The sequence below is a fragment of the Oryctolagus cuniculus genome, chromosome 9 (genome assembly GCF_051225735.1).
Source record: "Oryctolagus cuniculus isolate XC-2025 breed Fujian yellow rabbit chromosome 9, ASM5122573v1, whole genome shotgun sequence".
NCBI lineage: Eukaryota > Metazoa > Chordata > Mammalia > Lagomorpha > Leporidae > Oryctolagus > Oryctolagus cuniculus.
In genome coordinates, this window is record NC_142875.1 from 2,712,327 (window position 1) to 2,735,398 (window position 23,072).

A 23,072-nucleotide genomic window follows, 5' to 3' on the forward strand; every position below is an offset into this window, starting at 1 on the left:
GCCGCCGCCCGACCCCACCCTGGGCGTCCTGGAGCCATTGGGCACCTGCCCAGGACCATGGGGGCTGGGGGGCGGGGCCTGAAACTGACTGCTTGCCCGGAGCCACGATCGTCCTGGCAAGGCGGCGCTCCTGCCGTGAGCTTTGGGCTCCTCTGGCTGGTTATCACTTAAATCATTGTGTGATTGTTTTCACACCGACCTTGCTTGTAATCCCTGTGCGCGGCTGTCCCTGAAGAAGAGCGGCAGGTGCACACGCCCTGTGCGTGTCCCTTGGCCAGGCGGACAGCAGCGACTGGGCAGTCTGGGCCAAGCGCCATCCACGGCCTGGCCAGCGGGCAGCTGCAGAGGTTGGGCTGGGAGGAGGAAGGCTCCCTTCCTCTGGCAGGGCCATCGGGCATCCTCGGAACCCAGCCTGGCCACAGTGGCGTTTGCTGTGTTGTGGCCTGCGTGCCAGTCCTCCGCTGGGATTTGGTGATGTGTGGTGGTCTTCCTCCTCTTTAAGGGTCTGGGGCCCTGACTGTGGTCTTCCTGGCGGGGTCCCTTCAAGACCTCCCACAGAGGCCCGCAAGGTGAGGTCATCTTGCGGAGCCGATCGTGGCCGGCAGGCTGGGCCCACGGAGCGCCGCACGCCTGTCGGCTGTGATGGGCGTGTGCGTGGGGCTGCTGCTGCCGCAGCTCCGATGGGCAGAGTGTGCCCAGCGTTCCCGGAGCTGGCTTGGCTTCTGCAATGCCAGCTGTCATGAATGCGCAGGATTCGTGTGAGAGAACCGTGCTGTTTTCAGTTTCAGAAGCGGCTCCTGGTCTCGAATCTGTAGCCTTTTTACTTTCCTGAGAGGGACGGGCCCAGTCTGTCCGCATAACGTACTTGGGACAACTGCAGGAAAATACGTGGACTCCTGAGTGTGTGTAGGTTGCTGGTTTTTTTTCTCTATATTTTCCTGTATTGTTTAATTATAAGTAAGTGTTTAAATAAAAACACACTTATTTTATGGGACATAGAATAGAAAAACCTTATTTTACTGGTATCAAGGAATACTTTTTTTTTCCTGGATGAGAGGGGATTTTCTGGAACCTTCCTGAAAATTATATACTAATAACAGTTCTCATCATGCGTCGTGTCATTTTGGGTCGTACTTTCCTGACTGAAGTGGGCTCCATGGAGCACGCTCGCTGTGCATGTCCTTAAACCTTCCGGAAGTTTCTCAGTGCTTCCAACATGTGCCCCTCCTTGCTGTCCACCTGGCTGCAGGGACGCTTCTGGCTGTGGGGCTGGTGTCTTGTCTCAGAACATCTCACTGCGGGCCACAGGAAGCCTGGAGAACACGGAGCCCGGCCCCTCCCTCCCCGGCTGCGTGGGGAGCTGGTGATGGACAGGGACGGCTCAAGGGAAAGCCGTGGGCAGCTGAGGGCACTCAGCTGTGCTGTGGGAGGCTCCTCAGGCTCCTGTCCTTGTCGCGTGCAGCGGGCGGGGCACCAGGTCAGGGCCGAGTGACCCAGGCCGCCTTGAGAGGGAGAACCCACACCAGGCGTCTCCCGTGGGACTCCTGGCGGCTCCGCAACTGTCTTTCCGCGCCCCCCCCGTCCCCGCCCCTGGGGGGGTGCTCAAAGCAGGGGAGCTTCTTTCCCATCCCCCACCCGCGGGGCTCCCTGGACGTCCCCGTGGCCAGCGCGGAGGGCAGAGAGGCGCAGGGCCCGCTGGGGGACCGGAAATCCCCTCCCTGGTGGGCGCATTGTGTGGTTTGTGCTCCGGTCAGCACCCAGAGGGTTCTTTGTGGCTAATCCTCATCTGCTCACACGGGCGCGGTAGCCGTGCGCCCGGCCCCGGTGCCCTCTGCAGCCTGACACCCCGTCCCTGTGTTTTGGGGTTCTTCCACCCGCGTTGCACAACACCTCTAAAGTGAAAAACAGGGCTGTGAGAACTGACCGCTGCCCACTTTCCCTGGGGCTCATCGGCACCTGTGAGTGACCCTGGGGTCTCTCTCTCTCCGGAGACCTCAGCCGCAGAGCGGGGCTGTTCTCCAGCGCGCGGTCTTGCTGTCCGCGAGCCCCGTTGCTCCTGTCTGTCGCTCTGTCCCACGTGGGTCTGCCTTCTGCTGCGTGTGCATCCACAGCCGGCTCGGGCCGGTGGCCTGGCTCCTTGTGAGCGAGGAGGAAGGGCAGGGCCCGGCCCAGAGGCGCCCTGCTCGGGACACAGCACAGAGGCCGCTGGCCGGCCGGCCGCGGCGTGGCCGCAGCTGGGCGCCGGTCAGCTCATTCCGAGGCTGTCCTGAAACAGCTGAGCTGGGCAATGGCTTTCAGGGCTTATCGCGCAGCCGATCTTTGCTGCGTGTGGCGTTTCCCGCGCGGGCCGGGGCATGACTTCATTCCCGCGCCGCTGGCTGCCGCCTCCATCCCACCCCGATGGCAGCAGTGTCCTCGTGGGGCGCAGCCCGGGACCTAGGGCGGCAACCCGGCAGAGGGCGGGGCCGGAGGCCATTTCACAGTCGGACATCCTCCTTGCAAGCGAGCTGCTGTCGGGGCCGGGGTGGGGAAGCCTGCAGCAGCTCTTGAGTTCATCCGCTGCCTGGAGTTAGTGACGTGTCTCAGCTGGTCCCTTGCTTTTGTGGGCACCCCCTCGCCCCACCCCAAACCCAAGCTTGCACGTCACAAGTGTCAGAGTGCACAGACGTTCAGCTAATGCATTAACTTTGCCCGTGCACCTCGTCAGAGAGTGCAGAATAGCGGGGAGCAGGGGACCCCCCAGCCCGACCCCAGGCCTCAGGGGAGCCGTGCCACGTGGGACAGCTGTCACCTGCTTTGGGCCCTGGGGCTGACGCTGCCTTTGTAATGCAAGCAGGCCCTACTGTCCTTTGCGGGCACACACTTCCTTATGTTCCTGGAAAGAGAGGGAGAGGCAGGCAGACAGGTCTTCCATCCGGTGGTTTGCTCTCCGAATGCCTGCACAGCCAGCGCTGGGCCAGGCCCAAAGCCTGCAGCCAGGAACTCCATCCAGGTCTCCCACGTGGGTGACAGGGATCCACGGACTTGAGACATTACATGCTGCTTCCTAGGGTGGGCATCAGCCCGAAGCTGGAGCAGGAGCCCTGGTATGGGACGTGGGTGTCCCAGTTGGCAACGTAACCCGCTGCGCCAAGCCAGAGCACACACTTTTTTTTTTTTTTTTTTTTTGATTGTCTGATTGTGGGTGGCTCTTGCGCCTGGTGCAGTGGTGCAAACATTGGCTGTTTCTCAGGCAGCCTGAGTTGGACAGTGCGCACCCCAGACGCATGTGCCTTTAGTTAAGGGTGCCGTGTGTCTCACGTTGGGTGGCGCTGTGACTGGCCTCCTTGTCTTAGCTCCTGTAGTACTCTTCATGACTCAGAATTCACTCCAGGCCTCGGCAGCTGTCTCTACCTGGGCTCGTGGGGTGCAGGGGCCAGCATTCCTGTTGTAGGAGTCGCCCTAGAGGGTATTGGGTCCTTTGCCAATACCTGAGTGAGGTGAGAGGGACAGTGAAGGGGGGGAGGGAAGCAGAGAGAGAGAGAGAGAGAGAGAATGAATTATGTTACCACCTTTGGTCCATAAAGTAATTTGTAAAAATAGTTTCCTTTAAAAAAAACAGTGATGGGCCGGTGCCGTGGCTCACTAGGCTGATCCTCCGCCTTGCGGCGCCGGCACCCTGGGTTCTAGTCCTGGTCAGGGCACTGGATTCTGTCCCAGTTGTCCCTCTTCCAGGTCAGCTCTCTGCTGTGGCTCGGGAGGGCAGTGGAGGATGGCCCAAGCCCTTGGGCCCTGCACCCCATGGGAGACCAGGATAAGTACCTGGCTCCTGCCATTGGATCAGCGCGGTGTGCTGGCCGCGGCGGCCATTGGAGGGTGAACCAACGGCAAAGGAAGACCTTTCTCTCTGTCTCTCTCTCTCACTGTCCACTCTGCCTGTCAAAAACAAAAACAAAAACAAAAACAAAAAACCAAAAACCAGTGACGACTTTTTGGGCTTAAAGAATCCCCGCATGGTGCTAGAGTGGCCGTTTTGTGCTGCATTGGGAAAGGCGGGGCGTGAATGTGCGCGCACTGACGCGCGCTGTTTTCAGCTTCCGCCTTTCTTCTCTTCCTCCCTCGCTCCCTTGCGCCGTCCCCCCCAGCTTCCCCTCCCCCCACGTCCTCCCCAGGGGTCGCTGGGGGCTTGTGTTTGAACTCGGGGCAGGTGGGGTTCTGAGGAAGTTGCTGACTTCGCGGTTTCGGCCAGAGGCCTGTGGGGCCGGCCAGGTTAGTGGACTTGGCCAACCCGGGGGTAGAAGTGATGATTCTGCAGGGGGTGGCCAGCGTGCTCCTGGGGGCTGAGCACAGGGGTTTGCAAGGCCCCGTGTCTGTGCCTCCGAGCAGTAAGGAGCAGAGTCCGTGTGGCTCTGACCTCAGAAGCTGATGAGCCACACTCGTGAGGGGCAGCGCCGAGGCCAGCCCGGGCCCCTGCTCTGGCGGGAGGGGAATGGGGCCCGATCCCGCGTCCCGGGGGAAGCCTCTCCTTTGGAGACCGAGCTGGGAAGACAGCTGCTGCTCCGGCCGCTGCCAGCAGCGAGATGAGCGTGTTCTGAACTTTTCCTTGTGATACAATTTTTGCAGATGTGCTGGCTCCGGAAAAAAAAAAAAAATTCTGGCCAACTTAAAAAAAAAAGTAGTAACCTTTTAACTGTTTACTTTCAGTTTTCCTATATTCATAATTAGGGGTTTATTTTTATTTGGTCATAAACAGGTAGCCTAAAGTTAGATTACAGTTTTATAAAATAACCCTGGTAAGTGCTTACAACAGTTGATGTGGACAATAATAGAGCTTTTCAGCCCTTAGATTTACATTTTTGTGAAACACACAATTGGTGAAGCCGTTCTCCCGCACAGGAGATAAAATGCTTTTTTCCATCTGAGAAGCAACGCCACTTGTCTTCCTGCTACGAGGTTGGTTGGTTGCACGGGGCAGTGCGGCTCAGTCGCCTTGACGACGTGCCCGTGATGGCTCCCAAAGGTGGGGGGGGGGCTGGATTCCCCAAAGACCTTTGCCTTCCTCGGCTGTGGGGCGGTGAGCGCTCTGCTGTGTCCCTCGCCTTCATGCTTGTGCAGAACTCTCTGCCGTGAGGGAGTTTTACAGAATCTTGGCGAGCGTGTCGGGTTTAGCTAACGAGAGGCACCTGCTGGGACGCGGTCTGGCTCAGGTGCCGGCAGTTAGGTTTAACCACGAGGCTCTGACCCTGGCCACGCTTGTAGCCCCGCGAGGTCCTTGCCCCTGGGTTGAAGTGCTGGTTAACGCTTTCCGCCCTTGAGATGAGAGGCTGATTTTACGGCAGGAGGATGTCCTGTGGCACCGGTGCACGCCCAGGGGACTTAGGGGCCGGCAGCAGATCAGGGCCGCGGGAAACGCAGGCCTTGACCTGGAAATTCCACTCGGGGATTAATTAGTGCCGCAGACTTCGGGAAGCGCGTCTCCCGAGGGCGCATTGTTGGTGCCTTCCTTCCCATTGTGTGCGCCCAGCCCCGGGGGCTCCGTGCCCCTGCCAGGCTTCCTCTGCTGTCCAGTAGTGGGGAGGAGGGAGGCAGGGCGCTCCTGAGGCCATGAAGCCCATGTGGTTTTGTCCAAATGAAGGGCAGGAGTGGACGGAGAGGTGAGCTGAGGATGAGGAGCCCGCGCTCAGCCGTGTGCATGGGAGCTGCCTCTGGAAACTACTTCCGTTTGCTGGCTTGGTGCACCCGGCGGGCGTTGGAGCAAGATCAGCCTGCCTGGTGTTGTCCACTGCGAAGCTTAGCGGTCACAAATGGCTTTCCTTACAGAGGAAAGGGGACGGTAGGAGGCTCGCCCTCCCCTCTCCCTCCCGGCCCTTGGTGTGGAAGGCTCTGGGAGAAACCACGCTGCACCTGTGCACCTTGGCAGGCGGCTCGGGTCTGCATGTGCGGCTCGGAGCCGCCTTCACACGCGATTCTGTGCCTCCTGACTGCTGGGACCTGGGGGCCCGTCTGCCCCGTCCCGAGAGGGGTCATTTCACTGCGGCTCTGGCAACCGCCGCGTGTCCTGGTGTGGCCCTGGCCTCCCCCCGCGGACGGCCCACTCAAACAGCAGTGGGGCTCAGCACGGGGGATGAAGATGGGCAGAAACCGTGGGTGTGGTTAGGGGACAGTGTCTGGCCCAGGGCTGGGTACCTCTGCCTTGCTTGCCCTCCTGCCGCCTCCACGTGGGGAGCTCGGCAGCTCACGGAGCGAGGGACCTGCCGCAGGCGCCTGGAGGCTCCGTTCTAAGGCACATCCCTGACCTGCTGTGAGCCACTTAGGCAGGACCCTCTTGGCCGATTCCCCTGGCGACCCTAATGACTGACATCTGTGTTCTGAGTCTCAGAGGCCAGCGGTGGCTTGAGGAGAGACCCTGGACTGAAAGGCTGGGAGCTCTTGGGTGCTGGGGGCCCGTGGAGAAGTGTTGGAGCTTCCTTCTCCTAGCTGTAAGAAATGGCGGCACTTAGGAGACAGGCGGGAGCCCTCCGGTCTGGTTGGTGGGAAGACAGCAAACAGCTGGAATTGAGATGGGCCTAGGGGATGAGCCAGGGCACCGGCGTGGCCTTGTCTCCCGTGTCCAGGGAGCCAGGTGGTGTGTGTGGCCTCTGGAGTAAGCACAAGGCCTAGTGCAGTGTGGAAAAATGGACATAACGTCCATTTACCATAGTAACCCTTGTTTAAATGGTGTTCCTATGAAAGGGAGGGATAGGATACACAGATATCCGGTCTGTTGGTTTGCTCCCCCAAGTGCTCACGACAGCCAGGGCTGGGCCAGGGTTGAAGCCAGGAGGCTGGAAGCCAGTCCCAGCCTCCCAGGGCGGTGGCAGAGACCCACTTGTACCATGCTGCCTCCCAGGGTGTGCAGTAGCAGGAAACTAGAATGGAGAGTGGGGCCTGGACTGTGCCACCCAGGCACTCTGATACAGGACATGGGCGTCCCCAAATGCCTGCCCCTTCTGTGACCACCGCAAGGTGTGGAGCTCCTTGTCCGTAAGGACGGGCGCACTCTTGTGCGTCCATCACCGCCGTCCATCTTCAGAAGGTGTCATCTCGCAGAGCTGAGACTTGGCACCCACTCAGCAGGGCGGTCTCGCTCCTGTCCGTGTGAGAAGCACGTGTGCTACTCTTATCTCTGGGAGGCTTGGGAAAATGGACGTTAACCTGGATGTGCCGTGATGGGTGACTCTTACCGCCAAGCATCCGATGGCTCCGTCAGCTCTGGGCTTGGCCTTTGGGGAGAGGCCACCAAGGTGGCGGCCCACGGTTGGGGCACGCGCTGGAGGGGTGGCTGCTGACCTGAGTAGGGCACGAGTGAGTTGTGTGGTAACCTGACGAGAGCTGCGGCTTTGTGGGAACTGGGCTGCAGCCACGCATCTCACGCCTGGGGCGGCGGCGGGGGGGAAGGAGCTCCCTGGGGAGCTGGCACCTTGGCTGTGGGCCCACCTGTGACAGCTGTCCATCTAAGGGGCCAGGGCACACGTGAGAGCATGTGCAGAGCCTAGAACCTAAGGTAGGCACTTGGCTCTCTCTGTTTTTTCCAGACTGACTTTATTTATTTGAAAGGCAGAGTTGAGAGAGAGAGAGAGAGAGAATCTTCCATCTGTTGCTTTATTCCCCACATGGCTGCAATGGCAGGGGCTGGGCCAGACCAAAGCCGGGCGCCGGGAGCCCGGAGCTTCATCTGGTCTCCACAGAGGTGCAGGGTCCCAAGCGCTATCTGAACAGTACTCTAGTTTCACTAATTTTGTAAAGCAGAAAGGAGGAGGGCTGCTCACAGAGGCCGGGACCCTGTGTAGTGAGGGGCCTCAGGAGAGACCGGCCCCCGTGTCCAGAGGGAGACTTTGTGTTGGGCCAGTTTCCTGTCTAGTCAGCGGGGAACAAAAGAAGACAGATGGACACTCCCGATCCCTTCAGCTCCTTGGGCTAAGATAGGATTCCCATCATGTGTTTGCTCCACCCAGATTGTTCTAGACAAGCCTTAAAAAAAAGAAACCATGATTGCTGATATTGTTGATGCAAAAATTTGTTTTAGACTTGCACAGTTTATACTGAATGTGTCCCGTCAAATTAGAGGGCCAGTGCACGTGTGTGTACACACATATACACACGTGCACACACACACACAGAGACAACGAAGGCTGGGTGGGTGAGAGAGCAGAAAATGATGATTTATTGAAAGCAAAACAAGGTCTGGGGGTGCCTGTCTTCAGGAGGTAAAGTCTGCAGATTAATGAAAGGAAAATCCATCGTGTGTGGCTCTCAACGATGAGTCGTGTCCACCGCCAGGGACGGGCCGGGAAGGCTGCCGGGGATCAGGCGGGAAGAGACAAGCAGGTGGAATAGGTCGCAGCCCCTGTGTCATCTGGGGGTGTTGACGCCTTCCAGGGCGCCGTGGGTAGCTCAGCGTTACCAGCTCTGAGGTCTTCGGGTTAGAAACTTGCTTTGGGCGATAGATCAAGGATGCCTATCTCAGGCGAGGGTTCTTCAGAAAGTTCTTAGAAGATGGAATTAAAAGCTGTGTTTACTTTGGTGCGAAAGATATGAGGAATCCGTGCATGGTTTGTTCATAATACAAATTTTCCACGAACAGAGACCTCTTGTACGCATGGATTTCAAAATGTTTTGCACCAAAGTAAACATTTAATTCCATTTTCATGAGCTTTTAAAAGTGCTCTTGTATGTGTATTTTCCAGTCTTACTGATCTGAAATGCAACTAAATGCATCTAACACTAAATCTATACAGAAAATAATCTTTTTTTCAAAGATATTTAATGATTTAAAAATGTGTATTTTGGTAGCCACAGTGCCTCACTTTTCTTTGTATAAGATTATCAAAAGCTATAGTTGAAGTAATGACCAAAAACTAGTATTATTCATTAACTTATTTGTGGACTTATCATTAACGTCAGCCAGTCATTCTAGCTTGTGTTTCTAATAAAGGGATTCACAACAGTCAAGATACTGGTCAACCTAGGTATCCAACAATGGAAGAGTGGATAAAGAAAATGTGTAGACACAACGGGATATTATCCAGCCATGAAAAAATAAGATCTTGTATTTTTTTAAAGATTTATTTGAAAGTCAGAGTTACACAGAGAGAGAAGGAGAGGCAGAGAGAGGGAGAGACGTCTTCCATCCGCAGGTTCACTCCCCAGATGGCCACAACAGCCAGAGCTCAGCAGATCTGAAGCCAGGAGCCAGGAGCTTCCTCCAGGCCTCCCACATGGGTGCAGGGGCCCAAGGACTTGGGCCATCTTCTACTGCTATCCCAGGCCACAGCAGAGAGCTGGATCAGAAGTAGAGCAGCTGGGACTGGAGCTGGTGGCCATACAGGATGCCAGCACTGCAGGTGGTGGCTTTACCCGCTATGCCACAGCGCCGGCCCCAGATCTTGGTATTTGTTGCAAAATGAAAGGAACCGTAGACCAATATGTTAAGTGAAATGAGCCAGGCACAGAAAGACAAGCACTGCATGTTTTCTCTCTTATGCAAAGGTTAATTTATATATATGTGTGTGTGTGTGTGTGTGTGTGCGTGCGCGTGCGTGTGCACACGTGATTTGAGGGAGGCTGGGTAATGGGTGCAAAAGCACTGTTAGGTGAAGGCAGCCCGGCCTGGTTTTCCGCAGAACAGCCGGAGGACGTAGCGTGTGGTGATGTATTAGGTGTGGTGTGAAGAACTGGAGACGGGAGCTGGTGGACTCTAAACACAGATAAGGAAATGGAAGACAGGCTGCCTGTTGGGTTGCGAGGTTTATGCTGAGATACTGCACAGCGTGCTATGAAAAGGTGCAAGTATGACATGTGAATCCAGAATTTAAAAACAAAGGCAAAGCATATGGTTGAGATAAATGACTGAAATAACTTTTAAAAAATTTATTTATTTGAAAGGCAGAATTACACAGATGTTCCATCTGCTGGTTCACTCCCCAGTTGGCCCCAATCACCTGGGCTCTGCCAAGCCAAAGCCAGGAGCCTGGAACTTCATCCGGGTCTCCGATGTGGGTGCAGGGACCTAGGTACTTGGGCCGTCTTCTGCTGCTTTCCCGGGCCATTAGCAGGGAGCTGGCTTGGAAGTGGAGCAGCCGGGACACGAAGCGGCGCTCCTATGGGTTGTCAGTGCCGCAGGCAGAAGCTTGGCCGGTTACATCACATGCCCGTCTCTCTCTTGAAACCACGTTCAGAACTTGACGTGTACACGGCTGTTGAAATTGTGTTTTCGTGATTACTGTTCATTCCCTGTGGCTCAACGTGATTTGCATTTTTGCCTTCACGATGCGTGGCAGCAATAGGTGTCTATAGAATTTTCTAGATGCTAATATAGTCGCTCTGTAAGTGCTGTGCATTAGACACCATGTTTTTGTGTGCACAGGTCTCCTGAAGCTCTGTAGTTCTGCCAGCTGTAGGCAATGGGGCATCAGTGTCTGTCGGGTGTGGCCAGGGAGGAAGGGCACAGCCGTGTGCCGAGACCTGGGCTTGCGGCTGTCGGTGGAGCAGCCAGCGCCTCTCCCTCAGTGCTGCCTCTTCACGTCTTCGGAGGAGGTGTGGGGGAAGTGTGGTTTGGCCCTGGGCCTGGACGGGCCACGCCTGTGGAGTTGACCACAGCCGCTCCCAGGAACCTCAAGAGAGTGCTCCTGGCCCCCCCGGCCACAGTGTACATACCAGAGCCTGTCATTGGGAAACCACAGTTCTGACCAGAGAAAGTTTGACTTTCCTCTGTGGTTTACCTCATTTTCCCTTTTCCAACCGTAAGTGTTGCACTCCTGTTGGGGGGCGGGCCCTGGGAAAGTGCCGAGTGTGGCTCGCGGCGGGCGAGGCGTTGTGGTCCAGCCACCCTCGCTGGCCCTGTGCTCGCCGGAGGTCCCCGCTGGCGCGGTCACGCCCGTCCCTGCTGTCTTCCCTGGTGCATGTCACTCTGCAGGGTGCATTGCCGGCCACGTCTGTCCCCAGAGCAAATCCGATCGTGTCGTCCTCCGGGGGCAGCGTTGCCAGGAGGGGCTCCTCGGGGCTTGGGGGCCCTGCTGCAGCGCTGGACAGTCTGCCCGTCATGCAGGGCATCCAGCATCGTGTCTCGTGACCCTCGGGAGGAACTGAGACCGGGCAGAAGGCCCTGGGCTCCCTTGGCTGAGCCTCCGGGGCCGGCGTGCTGTGGGCTGGACTGCCAGCCTTGCTCTCCCGCTGCCGGGCCCTGTTTGGGGCCACCGTGTGGGAGGCCAAACCCCAAGCCTGGGCTGTCCCCTCCTGGACTTATCCGGGGAGAGCGGGGCCCTGCTGGCCTGGCCGGACGGCCCGCCCCTGCCGTGTCTGGGCAGGTGCCCGGAGAGCAGGGCGAAGCCCGTCCTAGCTGCTCCTTAATGAGAACGGAGGTGGGGACGGAGAGAGATCCCATCTGCTGGTTCTCCTCCCAGATACCCACATCCGGGAGCAGGGACCCCAATCCAGCTCTCCACCAACTACCCCAGCCGTGTAGGCGCCAATGAAATCCTTAGGGTGGGTGTGAGTTACAGGCCCGGTCAGCCACCTGCTCCACGACTCCACAGAAAAGACTGCCTGGCCGCCTGCCTTTGGAGCAGGGATTTATCCTGTTGGGGAGGGAGAGAGAGCCAGTGGGGTGGGCGGGGCGGGTGATAGATGTTGGAGCACACCCGCACCCCACACTGGCACTGGGGAGGAGAGAGCCAGGGGGTGGGTGGGGCGGGTGAGGGACCTTGGCGCACCCTGTGGCTGGCGCAGAGGGTGATGCAGCCGCTCGGGGCCCTGGTGCTGGAGTCCTGGCTGCTCTGTTCCCATCCAGCCCTAGTGCATGCGTCCCTGCCGTCCATGTGGAGACTGGGATGGCGTTCCTGGGTCAGGGGTGGACGTCTGGGGACTGAACCAGCAGGTGGAAAATCTCTCTCTCCCTCTCTCTCTCTTTCTCTTTGTCTCTTTCTCTCTCTCCCCTTTCAAATAAATAAATAAATCTTTTTGAAAAAAAAAAAAATTCTGAGCTGCATGTCAGTCATTCTTGAAATATTTCGCTAGTCACTTGGGCTTTTCGTGTTTCCTTTTTGAGTGTCTTACAAACCGTAGGGTCCTTAAAGGATCAGCCGGTGGAACGCAGCGGGATAAACACAAAATTGCCTCTGCTGCCCATGCTCGGCACGAAGCGGGTCCTCCGCCGCCTTGTGCCCCTTCCCCAGCGCCGCTGGAGCCTCCGGGACGTGTTGGCAGCGACGGCCCCGCAGGTGGCGCAGGTCCCTCTGGCTGGCTGCCCCTGGGCCCCGCCAGGCTGGGGCTTGGGGTCTGGGGCCGGCGCGGGAACATGCAATGCATCCTGGGTCGTGGCAGAAGTTCACTGCTGCGCCTTTGAGTTCAGCTTTCAGACCCAGCCAGGAGTTCTCTGAAGGTGACACACTGGTGATGGTGGGCTGGGACCCGAGGGTGGGTGCCCGGCAGGAGTCCGCTGAGGCCGGGCGTGGGGGAGGGGAGCTGCCCGAGTGTGGCCCCGTGGGCAGGCAGCACTGGCTCAGACTGTGACACAGGTGTGAGCCAAGGCGCCCACGCAGTACTGATGGGGGCCCGGCCTTGACCCCTGCATCCTCCCACTCTGCCCCTCCTTCCTCTCCCGCCCCCTCGTTAGCCCTTTCCAGCCGTAAGTCTGTTGCTTGGAGACGCTGCGATTTCTCTCTGACCAGGAACGGATGAGGAAGGACCCCTCATCCTAGTGGTCGCGTCTCCTTCCAGCTTCCTGCGTGTGCCTTTGAGATGGCCGTGGCGGGTCCATTTCTCCGACCCCGTGCTGCTGTTGCGGGCGGAGTCGGAGGAGCGGCCCCTGCCTCTGCCTGTCTGCTCTGGCTGCCGGGCCCAGACCTCAAGGCCAGGCTCCCTCCCTGCCTCTGGGAACACCCAGCACCCTGCCAGCCCTGCAGCCCTTTCTACATCCTGTTTCCTCCCTGAATTTGGAGATTCCGGGCCCCTGTGCCGAGCAGAGGGCTCCCTCCTCCCGTGTGCACGGCACCTGCCGTTGCCTCTCTCTCGTGGCTCGCCTCTCCTCTGTACCAGGCTCGCCCTGTGTGCTGACCCTGGCAATGCCAGGCACACCGTGGATGGGAAGGGAAGCCTCCATCTGTGACGTGAGGGTGAGTGGGGCACAGCGCTGAGACCACACATGGGTGCGTGGAGGACACAGGCTCCGACAGCCCCACCCTGCTGACCGGGCGCAGCACGGTGCCTGCCCGGGGCGAGGAGGCTGGGCTCTGGCAGGAGAGGCCAGATCCCGAGCAAGGAAGGGGCTTTGTGTTTTGGGCCCCTGGAGACAGAAGAGACAGGAATCATAAGTAGGTCAGCAGCTCCGTGCACTCCAGTGCAGTGGGGGAGCTACACGCGTCCTCCGAGCTGGGAGAAGGGGCCCAGCTGTGGCTTCTCACGCCCGGCTGCTGAGCCTTGAAGGGGCGGGCGGATGTGGAGGGTGGGGTAGGGGGTGGCAGCCTGGCTGGTGGGAGAGGGGCTCGGGGAGACACGAGAGTGGCAGGGAGGGAGTTGGGTGCAGATGCAGAGCTGTGCTGTGACGTTAAGGACTTTGGCTGCACCGAGGGGGCGGACAGACCCAAGAGTCCACACCGCTGCCCTGGCCTCCCTGGAGACATCTGGGAGCAGGTCCTGGCTGAACTCACTTGTCTGGTTTGTGCATCAGACTGGTGACTCACAACCACGGGAAGGCGCACCCCCGGCCCTGTGTTCCCACCCCTGGGTCCCCATGGACACCACTAAGCCACCACTCAGGGCCGCGCAGCCACCCAAGGAGGCAGGCTCACATGGCAGCCGAGTACAGCCACATCTGTGTGCAGCTGGACAAGCTCAGTGACCCAGGGGCGCGACTGGACTTCCTCAGCGTCCCCTCCGGGCCACGCTGTTCCCTCGGTGGGAGCATCGAGTGTCCGCCCCCGCTGAGTGGGGGGGAAAGGGGAGGAAAGGAGGGAACATGAGTCAACAAAATTGGACGACGGGGACGGCTGAGACCGGAGCCGCAGTCACGCGTTGACAGCGGGCGAGGCTGAGCAGACACCCCCATTCCTCGGTGCAGGACTCTCGCTTCCGATGAGAAGCTGTCCTGCTGCGAGGGGGCGGAGAGGCGTCGGCTACGTATACAAAATTCACTTTCCTCTCAAATTTTTCATGCTAATATTTTTTATTTTTTGCCAAGAACGTATCAGCACTTGGAGTTGTGTTCAGAAAGAGCAGAATTATTTAGTAATCTACAGAAGCAGTGAGTTGTTCTGCATCTGTGTCTTCCCTTGTTGAGTGGAAGAGAAATTACATTGTGTCCTTTCCGTTGACTTACTGTTGGAGAATTCTTTCCACATCTCTGGGGACGTGGGGCGTGGTGGGTGCCCCGCACGTCCTCCATAGCATCTGAGTTTTGCAAGTGTGAGCTTTTAAGCAGTCGCTTTGCACTGCAGAATTCGGCGCATATTTTGCTCCCTATTTTTAAATCTCTGAGTTGTTTTTTGGGGGAATAAGCTTTGCAGAAGCTCAGGATATGCACAGGAACATATCAGACGCTAGGGGCACAGCTGAGTGCCGACCCCACAAACCCAGTGTGCCCACAAAGCCAGGTCAAGAATCAGAGCCCCGGCAGAAGCCGAGCCTCCCCGGGGGCCTCCTTCCGCTCCTCGAGGGCTCCCAGCAGCCACCACCTCCCGCCCTCCAGCTCTGTGTAGTTTTGAGGCAGATATACATGGGACCCCCGGCTGCCATCTTCTGTGCCTGGCTTCCTACGCGAGATGGTTCCAAGGCGTAGCTGGCTTCCCCTGTGGGGACAGCGCTTTGAGCTGTGAGCCCGGACTGTCGCTGATGCAAGCCTTCTGTCTCCTTCTGGCTCTGCTGCCGTGAACCCCTGAGCAGATCTTTTCTCCTCCTGATTTTACTGAAATTCGGGGAAGTGCGAAAACCACAAGTGCACTGCTCTTTGAACGTTCACAGCTCTGTACACCCGGGCAATCCCCACCGGCCTCACAGGTGTGCACACCCAGGGACCCACCGCTTGCCTCTGGTCAACAGTTTCCAGTACCCCAGAAACTGCCCTCCTGCCTCCTCTCAGCCTCCCCGCATGTCATTGTTCTGCCTTCGTAGACGGCGCATCTGCCCTGGGACACTGTGTTCCTACCGAGTGGGCTCCTCTGTGGTTGACGGAGATTCTTGTTCAAGGCGTTCCTTGGTGGTGTGGGGTACTCGGAGAGCCGTTTGGCAGGAGCTTGTGGCCGTAGATAAGCATTACCAAAGCAGCATATGCTGTTTACAACTGCAAACCAGACATCCTAACACCTAACACAAGCGAAGACATCCTAACACCCAAAAGCAAAGTGAGTGCTTGGTATCTATGTATATGTGTGGCCATCTTGAATCTGCCACACCAGCCCTGTGGTCGGATCCGTGTGGCTCTGTGCAGAGGCTGCCGTGGGTGCCCGAGCATGCACAGCTGGGCTCACACCTAGGGGTGGAATTGCTGGAAGGAGCCCGTGCGCGTCCTTGACTACAGCAGGTGCCGCCCATGGGTTTCCACGGTGCTGTGCACTGGGCAATCCCAGCAGCCCCCGGCATGGAGGCTGCACTGCCCCCCACGTCCTTGGCTCCTGCACCCCATCCTGTTCCCCCACCCCGGTAGCCCTGAGACGCGTTCTTTTGTCTGCACTGCTTTCTTTCGTTGGGTAGTTGGTGACTCAGAAGCCGGCCGAGGAAGTGCTACCAGCAGGAGGAGCGCGGGGCCGGCGGCTCCACCATGAAGCCGTTCGGACGTTTTGCACAGTGCAGGGAATGTGTAAAGGAATTTGAAAGATAAGCTGTTTGCACTTGGCAGATCTCCACGTGTCCCTATTTGGTGGGATGTGAAACGCATAAAAGTTGTTCAAGCAGAGATGTTAAAGGTCTCTCTTCCATCAGAAGCGGGGAAAGTCATAAAACAGGGGCTGCATCCTGTTTGTCGCTCTCCAAGTGTGCCCTCATACAGTAGATATGCCACTGCTGACAAACGCATGGGACCCCACCAGAGGGCTCCCCTCCCACCCCTCCCCTCTGCTGGCACTCACTCACATACACACACACACAGGATGGTAGCTGGCATGCTGTGGTCAAGCCAAGAGGCCATCTCTGAACAACAGGAGCCATTCTCCCCGACAGCCTCCCCGGGGGGCGTCCTGCAAGGCCGAGGGGAGCTCCCTGTTGGTCTCCAGACGGGAGAAGGGCCGGAAATCGTCCTTAATTTCTACCGAAGCCATTGACCCGCATCCCTCCCTTTCCTTCTTTGGCGCTAGTGTTGTGTGCTGTAAAATCATCCAGTATTTTTAGAAAGTAGCGTCCTCTGCGACACTGGGGGCTGGCGGTTCAACTCTCCGGACGCTTAATGGACGCACGAAGGAGACATGTAGTCAGATGTGTATGAATTGGTTTAACCCACAGAGTTGGAAGAGCATCTTGGAGAATGTAAAGGATGTTTGGTTTAGGGATTACTTGGTAGGACCCTTTGCATTCCTTTCATACTGTATTTTCTGTTTTTGTTAACGTTGATCCTGGCCGTCGGGGTTTTGTGTGTGCCTGTGTGCCTGACGGAGCTCACTCTGAGCGCCCCGTGATTCTCTCACTTTCTCCTGCAAACCCAGTGGACGCTGTTCGGTCTCTCTGTCGGAGGCAGCTCCTCGTGCGCTCACTTGGAGGCGAGAGGCTTCCCCTGGGGGCCTGTTTGCCTTGGGTTTTCGTGTGCACGTGATGAGGGTTCCCCTGTTCCCTGTCTCCTGCTGACTGTTGACCGTGGTCCATTTCTGTAGAGCAGCTGAGGCCACAGCCTGCTTGTGCTTTGCCATCTCCCTGTCCTGGCCCTGGCTTGCTCTGGGAGGCACCTTCAGGCCCGGCTCCCGCCATTGTGGTGGCCGGGTTGGGTCCCCGAGAGGGGACGGGCAGGAAGAAAGCACTTGGGCATCTGCTGCTGCTTTCCCAGGCCATTAGCAGGGAGCTGGATCAGAAGTGGAGCAGCCAGGACTCGAACTGGCGCCCATAGGGGATGCCGGCACTACAGGCGGCGGCTTTACCCGCTACACCTCAGCGTCGGCCCCAGTAGTAGTTGTTTTTAAATAAGATGCGAGGCCACCCAGAATTTGAAGCACACACACAGCCTTCTGGCCTGCGAAGCCGACCGCAATTTAAAAATGCTGAGGGACCATCAATCCTGGAGTTGCCCGTTGCCCCTGAGAACCCGAATTGCTAGGAACATTTTTCCTACAGGAAATTCAGCAGATCGGATTTCCCATGTGAATAAACCCACTACAAATCTTTGGTCTGGGAGTTTTAAGATGTTTGCTTAACATGAGGGATAAACTGGGCAGGGGAGGGCTGGGGGGTGGTCTGAGTGGTCCTCGCCCTCTGTTCTTTGAGTTTCATTGATGTGTGTCTGGACCGGAGCTGGTGTGCAGGGCCCTGGTCACTCCCCCCGCCCCCCAACCTCTTATCAGTGGCCCCTGTGATGAAGGCTTTCCCAGATAGCTTCAGGGAACAGTGCCAGGGAATTCATTTTTTACAACCTCCCTCACACTGAATAAAGATAAGCTCCTGAGATCCCATCAGCCTTGCAGAGAACAGCCCAGCCCAGCGTCCCCGCACAGCCGGGGCCAGCCTCGGCTCCGGCTGCGCACCTGTCAGCAGACGTCCACTCTTTTTGGGCTGGCGCTGAATCCCCAGCAGCCGCGCCCGGGCACCCGGCCTCGGCAGGTCGGCTTTTCCTGCTGCCGCCTGCAGGGATGGAGTGAGGTTCCCAAGGGGTCAGAGTCAGAGCCGACTCTGTGGACCTGTCCAGAAGCCTCCTCTGACCCGCAGGTTGCCCTGGAGCTACCCCACCTTCTGGGCTATCTGGACTGGGGGCTGACCTGGCTGTGGGCCCCTGGGCAGCTCCAGGTGCCACTCATTCCCTGAGGGCCCAGGCCCTTCCACAGCAACCTGGTGACCAGATGACCAATGTCATTGTCGAGGGCCCTTTCTGGAGTATTTTCCTGGAGGGCCGTGAGGGCCTCGTGTGCTGTGATTTGAGGTGGACCACGTTGCTGGACTGGCATCCACACACAACTGCTTTAAAAAAAGTATTTATCTGAAAGTCAGAGTTAGAGAGGGAGAGACAGATCTTCCATCCACTTGTTCACTCCCCACATGGCTAAAAAGGCCCAGAGTTGGGCCAGACCAAAACCAGGAGCTTCTTCCGGGTCTCCCGCATGGGTGTAGGGGCCCAAGGACTTGTGCCACCTTCTACTGCTGTCCCAGGCCATTAGCAGGGAGCTGGATCAGAAATGGAGCAGCCGGACTTGAACTGGTGCCCATGTGTGATGCCACTGTTACACACAGAAGCTTAACCCGCTACACCACAATGCTGGCCCTGACAAGTGTTTTTATTTATTTAAGGTAGATTAAACGGACACCAGTAGCACCGCCTGATACGGCAACGGTGACTGTGTCCCTGCCGCTCTGTCTTGCTGATTTAGAACGCCTGTTTATGAGTGTTTGGACAACTCGGTGATTAGGCTAGATCCAGCAATTGATGCTGAAGATTTGAATAGCTTCACTTGAATGGTATCGTTATTTCTTCCTGTGGGCTTTGCAATCCATGTAGGCTTCCATGAAAAACACGCCTGAATCAGGCTGTGGATGGCCCCACTCAGGAGAGGCACTGCTGGCACCCATGGGAGCCCAGGGAGGGAGCAGGTGCCCCTCACCTGGAGGCTAGCAGGGGCAGCGGGAGCTGTGGTAGGCACGTCTGGGAGGTGTCTCGGTAGTGTCTGCACAGCTTGGATGAGTTTTCTGGAGCACGTGTTAGAGATTTTGGCCTTATCTCTTCGGATGGCTCCAGCGGTTCCCCCAAAGCCGTGTGCACAGATGGGAACCGTTAGGGGACGGGAGAGCGGGGGCCGAAGACTGCCATAGGCGTGAGCCTGCGGAAGAGCGGGTCTGCACGCTCTGGAGCTTACTGGGCGGGTCGCCAACGTCCCCATTTCCAAAGTAGAAAATTAAGAACAGCTTACTGTCTTGGAGGCATTGTTCAGATTTAACCTTATAAAATAAGCGTCTCCAGATGCCATTGTTTTAGGCTGAAGATCTCCGTGGCAACGGGGCTGAGACTTGAGCATAGTGTGGGAAACACAGATTTCACGTGCTCGCGGGCCGTCGAGAGGCGCGGCCGGGGTTCCGCGGAGCTGTTACCACCTGAGCACGGCACCGCAGCCCTTCCTCGTCGGACGCGAGGCCAAGCTGGTGCCTCGGCACTCGGGTGTTGGCTCCGTCCCCCTGGTGGCCCGTCCACGCCGCCTCTGTCGGTCCTGATTTAGAATTTGGGTTCCTCTGGGGAAATGGCAGATGTGTGCACGCGGTGTCAGACGTCTTTCAGAGGGGTGGGAGTGTTTCTCGCGGAAGTTGATGCTGGGCTCTCGTTTCAACTTCGGCCCGATTTCTGTTTCCAGGACTGTACAGTGGGGGTCCAGCACCTACGTCCAGAATGGTCTTAGGATTGGCAGATGAGATGATGGCTGTCGGTGGCACCTGATGTGCGTTTGAACTCGTGTTGGTTCATACCCTGGGATTCTTCTCCTGGCATTTTTAACTTTGATGCCTAGGTTAGAGATGAACTGAAAGAACATTTTGTTGTTCAATTTTCTCTGATGGAATACTTGCTCTTTAACTGAGTTCAAAAGTCTGTTCTTTAAGACTTGGACTTAAACATCTGCTCATTCAGTTACTGTCTGTGCAGGTGCCACTCGTGTGCTTGTGTGTCCCTGGGCAAGTGAGGGGCACAGCCTGGACCCCACACTCAGAGCCCTCGGCCCCCACATGAGATGTGCCGGTCCCATAGCCTTGCAGGCATGGCTGGTGTCCCGGATGAGCCCACTGAAAACAGAACTTGGAAATGGACGAGAAGCATGGGTGGTTCCCTTCACGTTTTTGGAACGCATGGTCTGTGGTTGATGCTCCGAGGTGCGTTCCCTCGTTGGGTTGGAGAAGGGAGTTGCACGGCGAGGACCGGTGCTCAGCAGCCCCCTGGCAACCCAGCCAGATGTGCAGCAGTTCAAGATCTTGCTCGACACGCGCGGGCGGGCGTTTTCTCTTGAGTAGGCGAGACGGCAGTGTCGTACTCGCCAAACGCTGACCTCGGTGTGAGCGCGTTCCCCTATTGAAAGGTGTTCTCTGTATTGCAGGGTGGCTGCGCTGGCTCCGGCTGCGGGAAGTGTGACTGCCACGGAGTGAAGGGACAGAAGGTGAGTAGCCGACCTCCGAGCCCCACGGCTTCCTTGGGCACTGCCACCTCTATCGCGGCGTTCAGACCCAACGCGCGACGGTTCGCCAGATAAGCGAGGATTCGTGCGAAAGCCCCATTACCATTTTCACGATGGCCCCAGAGCGGTGGGAAGGAACCAGCCACTCTAACGTCCTGTCCAGACACTGTTCCTCTTCCCTACCGTCTGTGTTCCTCAGTGGCAGTAAATATAAACAAAGGGATTTGGTTAGTTTTGTTCTGACTCCAGGAGCACATGTATTGGCAGAAGAGCTGTTGAGTCAACTGTGCTTTCCGGAATCGATGTAGAAAAGCTAGAGTTTGAGCTTTTTTCCTGAAGAGCAGAGTTTCTATTCAAACTGAGGCCTTCTATTGAAATTAGTGATTTTCTTTTTGAGAAAAACTTGTTTATTGGAAAGGCAGAGCTACCGAGAGACAGCTGTTCCCTCCACTGGTTCCCTCCTCACATGGTGGCAATGGCCAGAGCTGGGCCAGGCCAAAGCCAGCACTCTTGCATGGGTGCAGGGGCCCAAGCACTTGGGCCGTCTTCTGCTCCTTTCCCAGGTGCATTAGCTGGGAGCCGGATTGGAAGTGGAGCAGCCGGGACTCGAACCGATGCTTACGTGGGATGCAGGTGTTGCAAGCAGTGGCTTGACCTGCTGCACCACAAGGCTGGCCCCTGAAATACTTTTTTAGACAATTTTTATACACACATCCTGGTCTGGATTTATTTATAAAAGTAGCGTTTCTTTATTCCCTAGATGTAAAATCACGCATTTTTTTCTAAGCCTGGATGCTCCTCCGTCTCTTCGAGGATTGTGGGTCTAGGTAAAGGCAGGCTTCTCTCCAGAGACAGGACAGCCCTCGTGTCGTGTCTGTGCCTTGCTGTTGGCTTCAGAGAGGGAGGGCCGCGTCTGGTTTCCACCCACAGGACGGGGCTGTATCCCCCACGGCAGCTGTGGTCACTGTGGAGACCGGGTGTGCCTGAGGCAACAGTAATCCCTCCCTGAAGCCCTGGCCTCCAGCGCAGGTGCACACGCGGGCGGGGCCCTGTTCTCCTGGCTGTACTCTGCACCACGCCCCGTTCTCAGCGAGCTGGAGGCATCTTTCATCGTCTTTCAGGCCAGCTTAGGAACCTTTTTTTTTTTTTTAAATATTTCTTTATTTGGGGTGTGGCAGGGTGGGAGAAGAGAGATCTTCCGTCTCTACAAATGCCCATAGTGAGTGGGAACTTGGCCAGGGGCTGGGCCAGGACCTAACCCAGGAGCCAGGAGCGCAGAGCAGGTCTCTGTGAGCGGCAGGGGCACAGGTACTGGAGTTACCGTGCTGCCCCCAGGAGCTCATTGGCAGGAGGCGGGGGCAGGAGTTGAACCCAGGCGCTGCCTGTCAAAGGATCCATGGAGTCACGGACTCACACTTCTGCGATCCTGCAAATTCTCCTGAACGGAAAATCCTGTGATTTCTTTTTAGCTGTTAAGTGCACACAGTGGCTGGCTGCACAGTTCCCTGGTTGGCTTTAGAGTGGTGGCGTCTGGGAGAACGGTTTCGGATCCCTCCATGCCAGCTGCGATCCATCTCGTGTTCTGTGCTTGCCTTTCTTTCTTTCTTTCTTTCTTTCTTTCTTTCTTTCTTTCTTTCTTTCTTTCTTTCTTTCTTTCTTTCCTTCTTTCCTTCTTTCCTTCTTTCCTTCTTTCCTTCTTTCCTTCTTTCCTTCTTTCCTTCTTTCCTTCTTTCCTTCTTTCCTTCTTTCCTTCTTTCCTTCTTTCCTTCTTTCCTTCTTTCCTTCTTTCTTTCCTTCTTTCTTTCCTTCTTTCTTTCCTTCTTTCTTTCCTTCTTTCTTTCCTTCTTTCTTTCCTTCCTTCTTTCCTTCCTTCTTTCCTTCCTTCCTTCCTTCCTTCCTTCCTTCCTTCCTTCCTTCCTTCTTTCCTTCTTTCCTTCCTTCTTTCCTTCCTTCTTTCCTTCTTTCCTTCTTTCCTTCCTTCTTTCCTTCTTTCCTTCTTTCCTTCTTTCTTTCCTTCTTTCTTTCCTTCTTTCTTTCCTTCTTTCTTTCCTTCTTTCTTTCCTTCTTTCCTTCTTTCCTTCTTTCCTTCTTTCCTTCCTTCCTTCCTTCCTTCCTTCCTTCCTTCCTTCCTTCTTTCCTTCCTTCCTTCCTTCCTTCCTTCCTTCCTTCCTTCCTTCCTTCCTTCCTTCCTTCTTTCCTTCCTTCCTTCTTTCCTTCTTTCCTTCTTTCCTTCTTTCCTTCTTTCCTTCTTTCTTTCTTAGGCAGAGTTACAGAGAGGCAGAGAGAGAGAGGGAGAGAGAGGTCTTCCATCTGCTGGTTCACTCCCTGGATGGCCACAATGGCCAGAGCTGAGCTGATCAGAAGCCAGGAGCCAGGAGCTTCTGGATCTCCCACGTGGGTGCAGGGGCCCAAGGACTTGGGCCATCTTCTGCTGCTTTCCCAGGCCATAGCAGAGAGATGGATTGGAAGTGGAGCAGCTGGGTCTTGACCCAGTGCCCATATGGGATGCTGGCACTGCAGGCAGCTTTACTCTCTACGTACATCACAGTGCCAGCACCAAGAAAGTATTTTTCATACCACAAAGACTTTTAACAAAATCTAATATGATTTATTCACGTGAATACAATGAACCAATGCAGGAATTCCTCAAGCTATAAAATAGACCTGGGGGGCGGCAACCATCGGGGAATGGGGCGCCGTCACTGGCGCTGCTCCCTCTGCAGCTCTTGGTGGGCCAGGGTCGGCGGGGACCCAGGCGTCGGCGTTTTGCGCTCTGAGGGA

The 23,072-nt window shown here is 56.7% G+C and overlaps 1 protein-coding gene across 1 annotated transcript in view; it reads left to right on the forward strand.

Moving 5' to 3' along the window:
• COL4A1 (collagen type IV alpha 1 chain) overlaps positions 1–23,072 on the forward strand; it is a 130,317-nt gene that overhangs the window by 31,320 nt on the left and 75,925 nt on the right. The window contains exon 2 of the mRNA XM_051849972.3: positions 20,214–20,273. Within this exon, the coding sequence (XP_051705932.1) occupies positions 20,214–20,273 (60 nt within the window). The remainder of the gene's footprint in view (positions 1–20,213; positions 20,274–23,072) is intronic.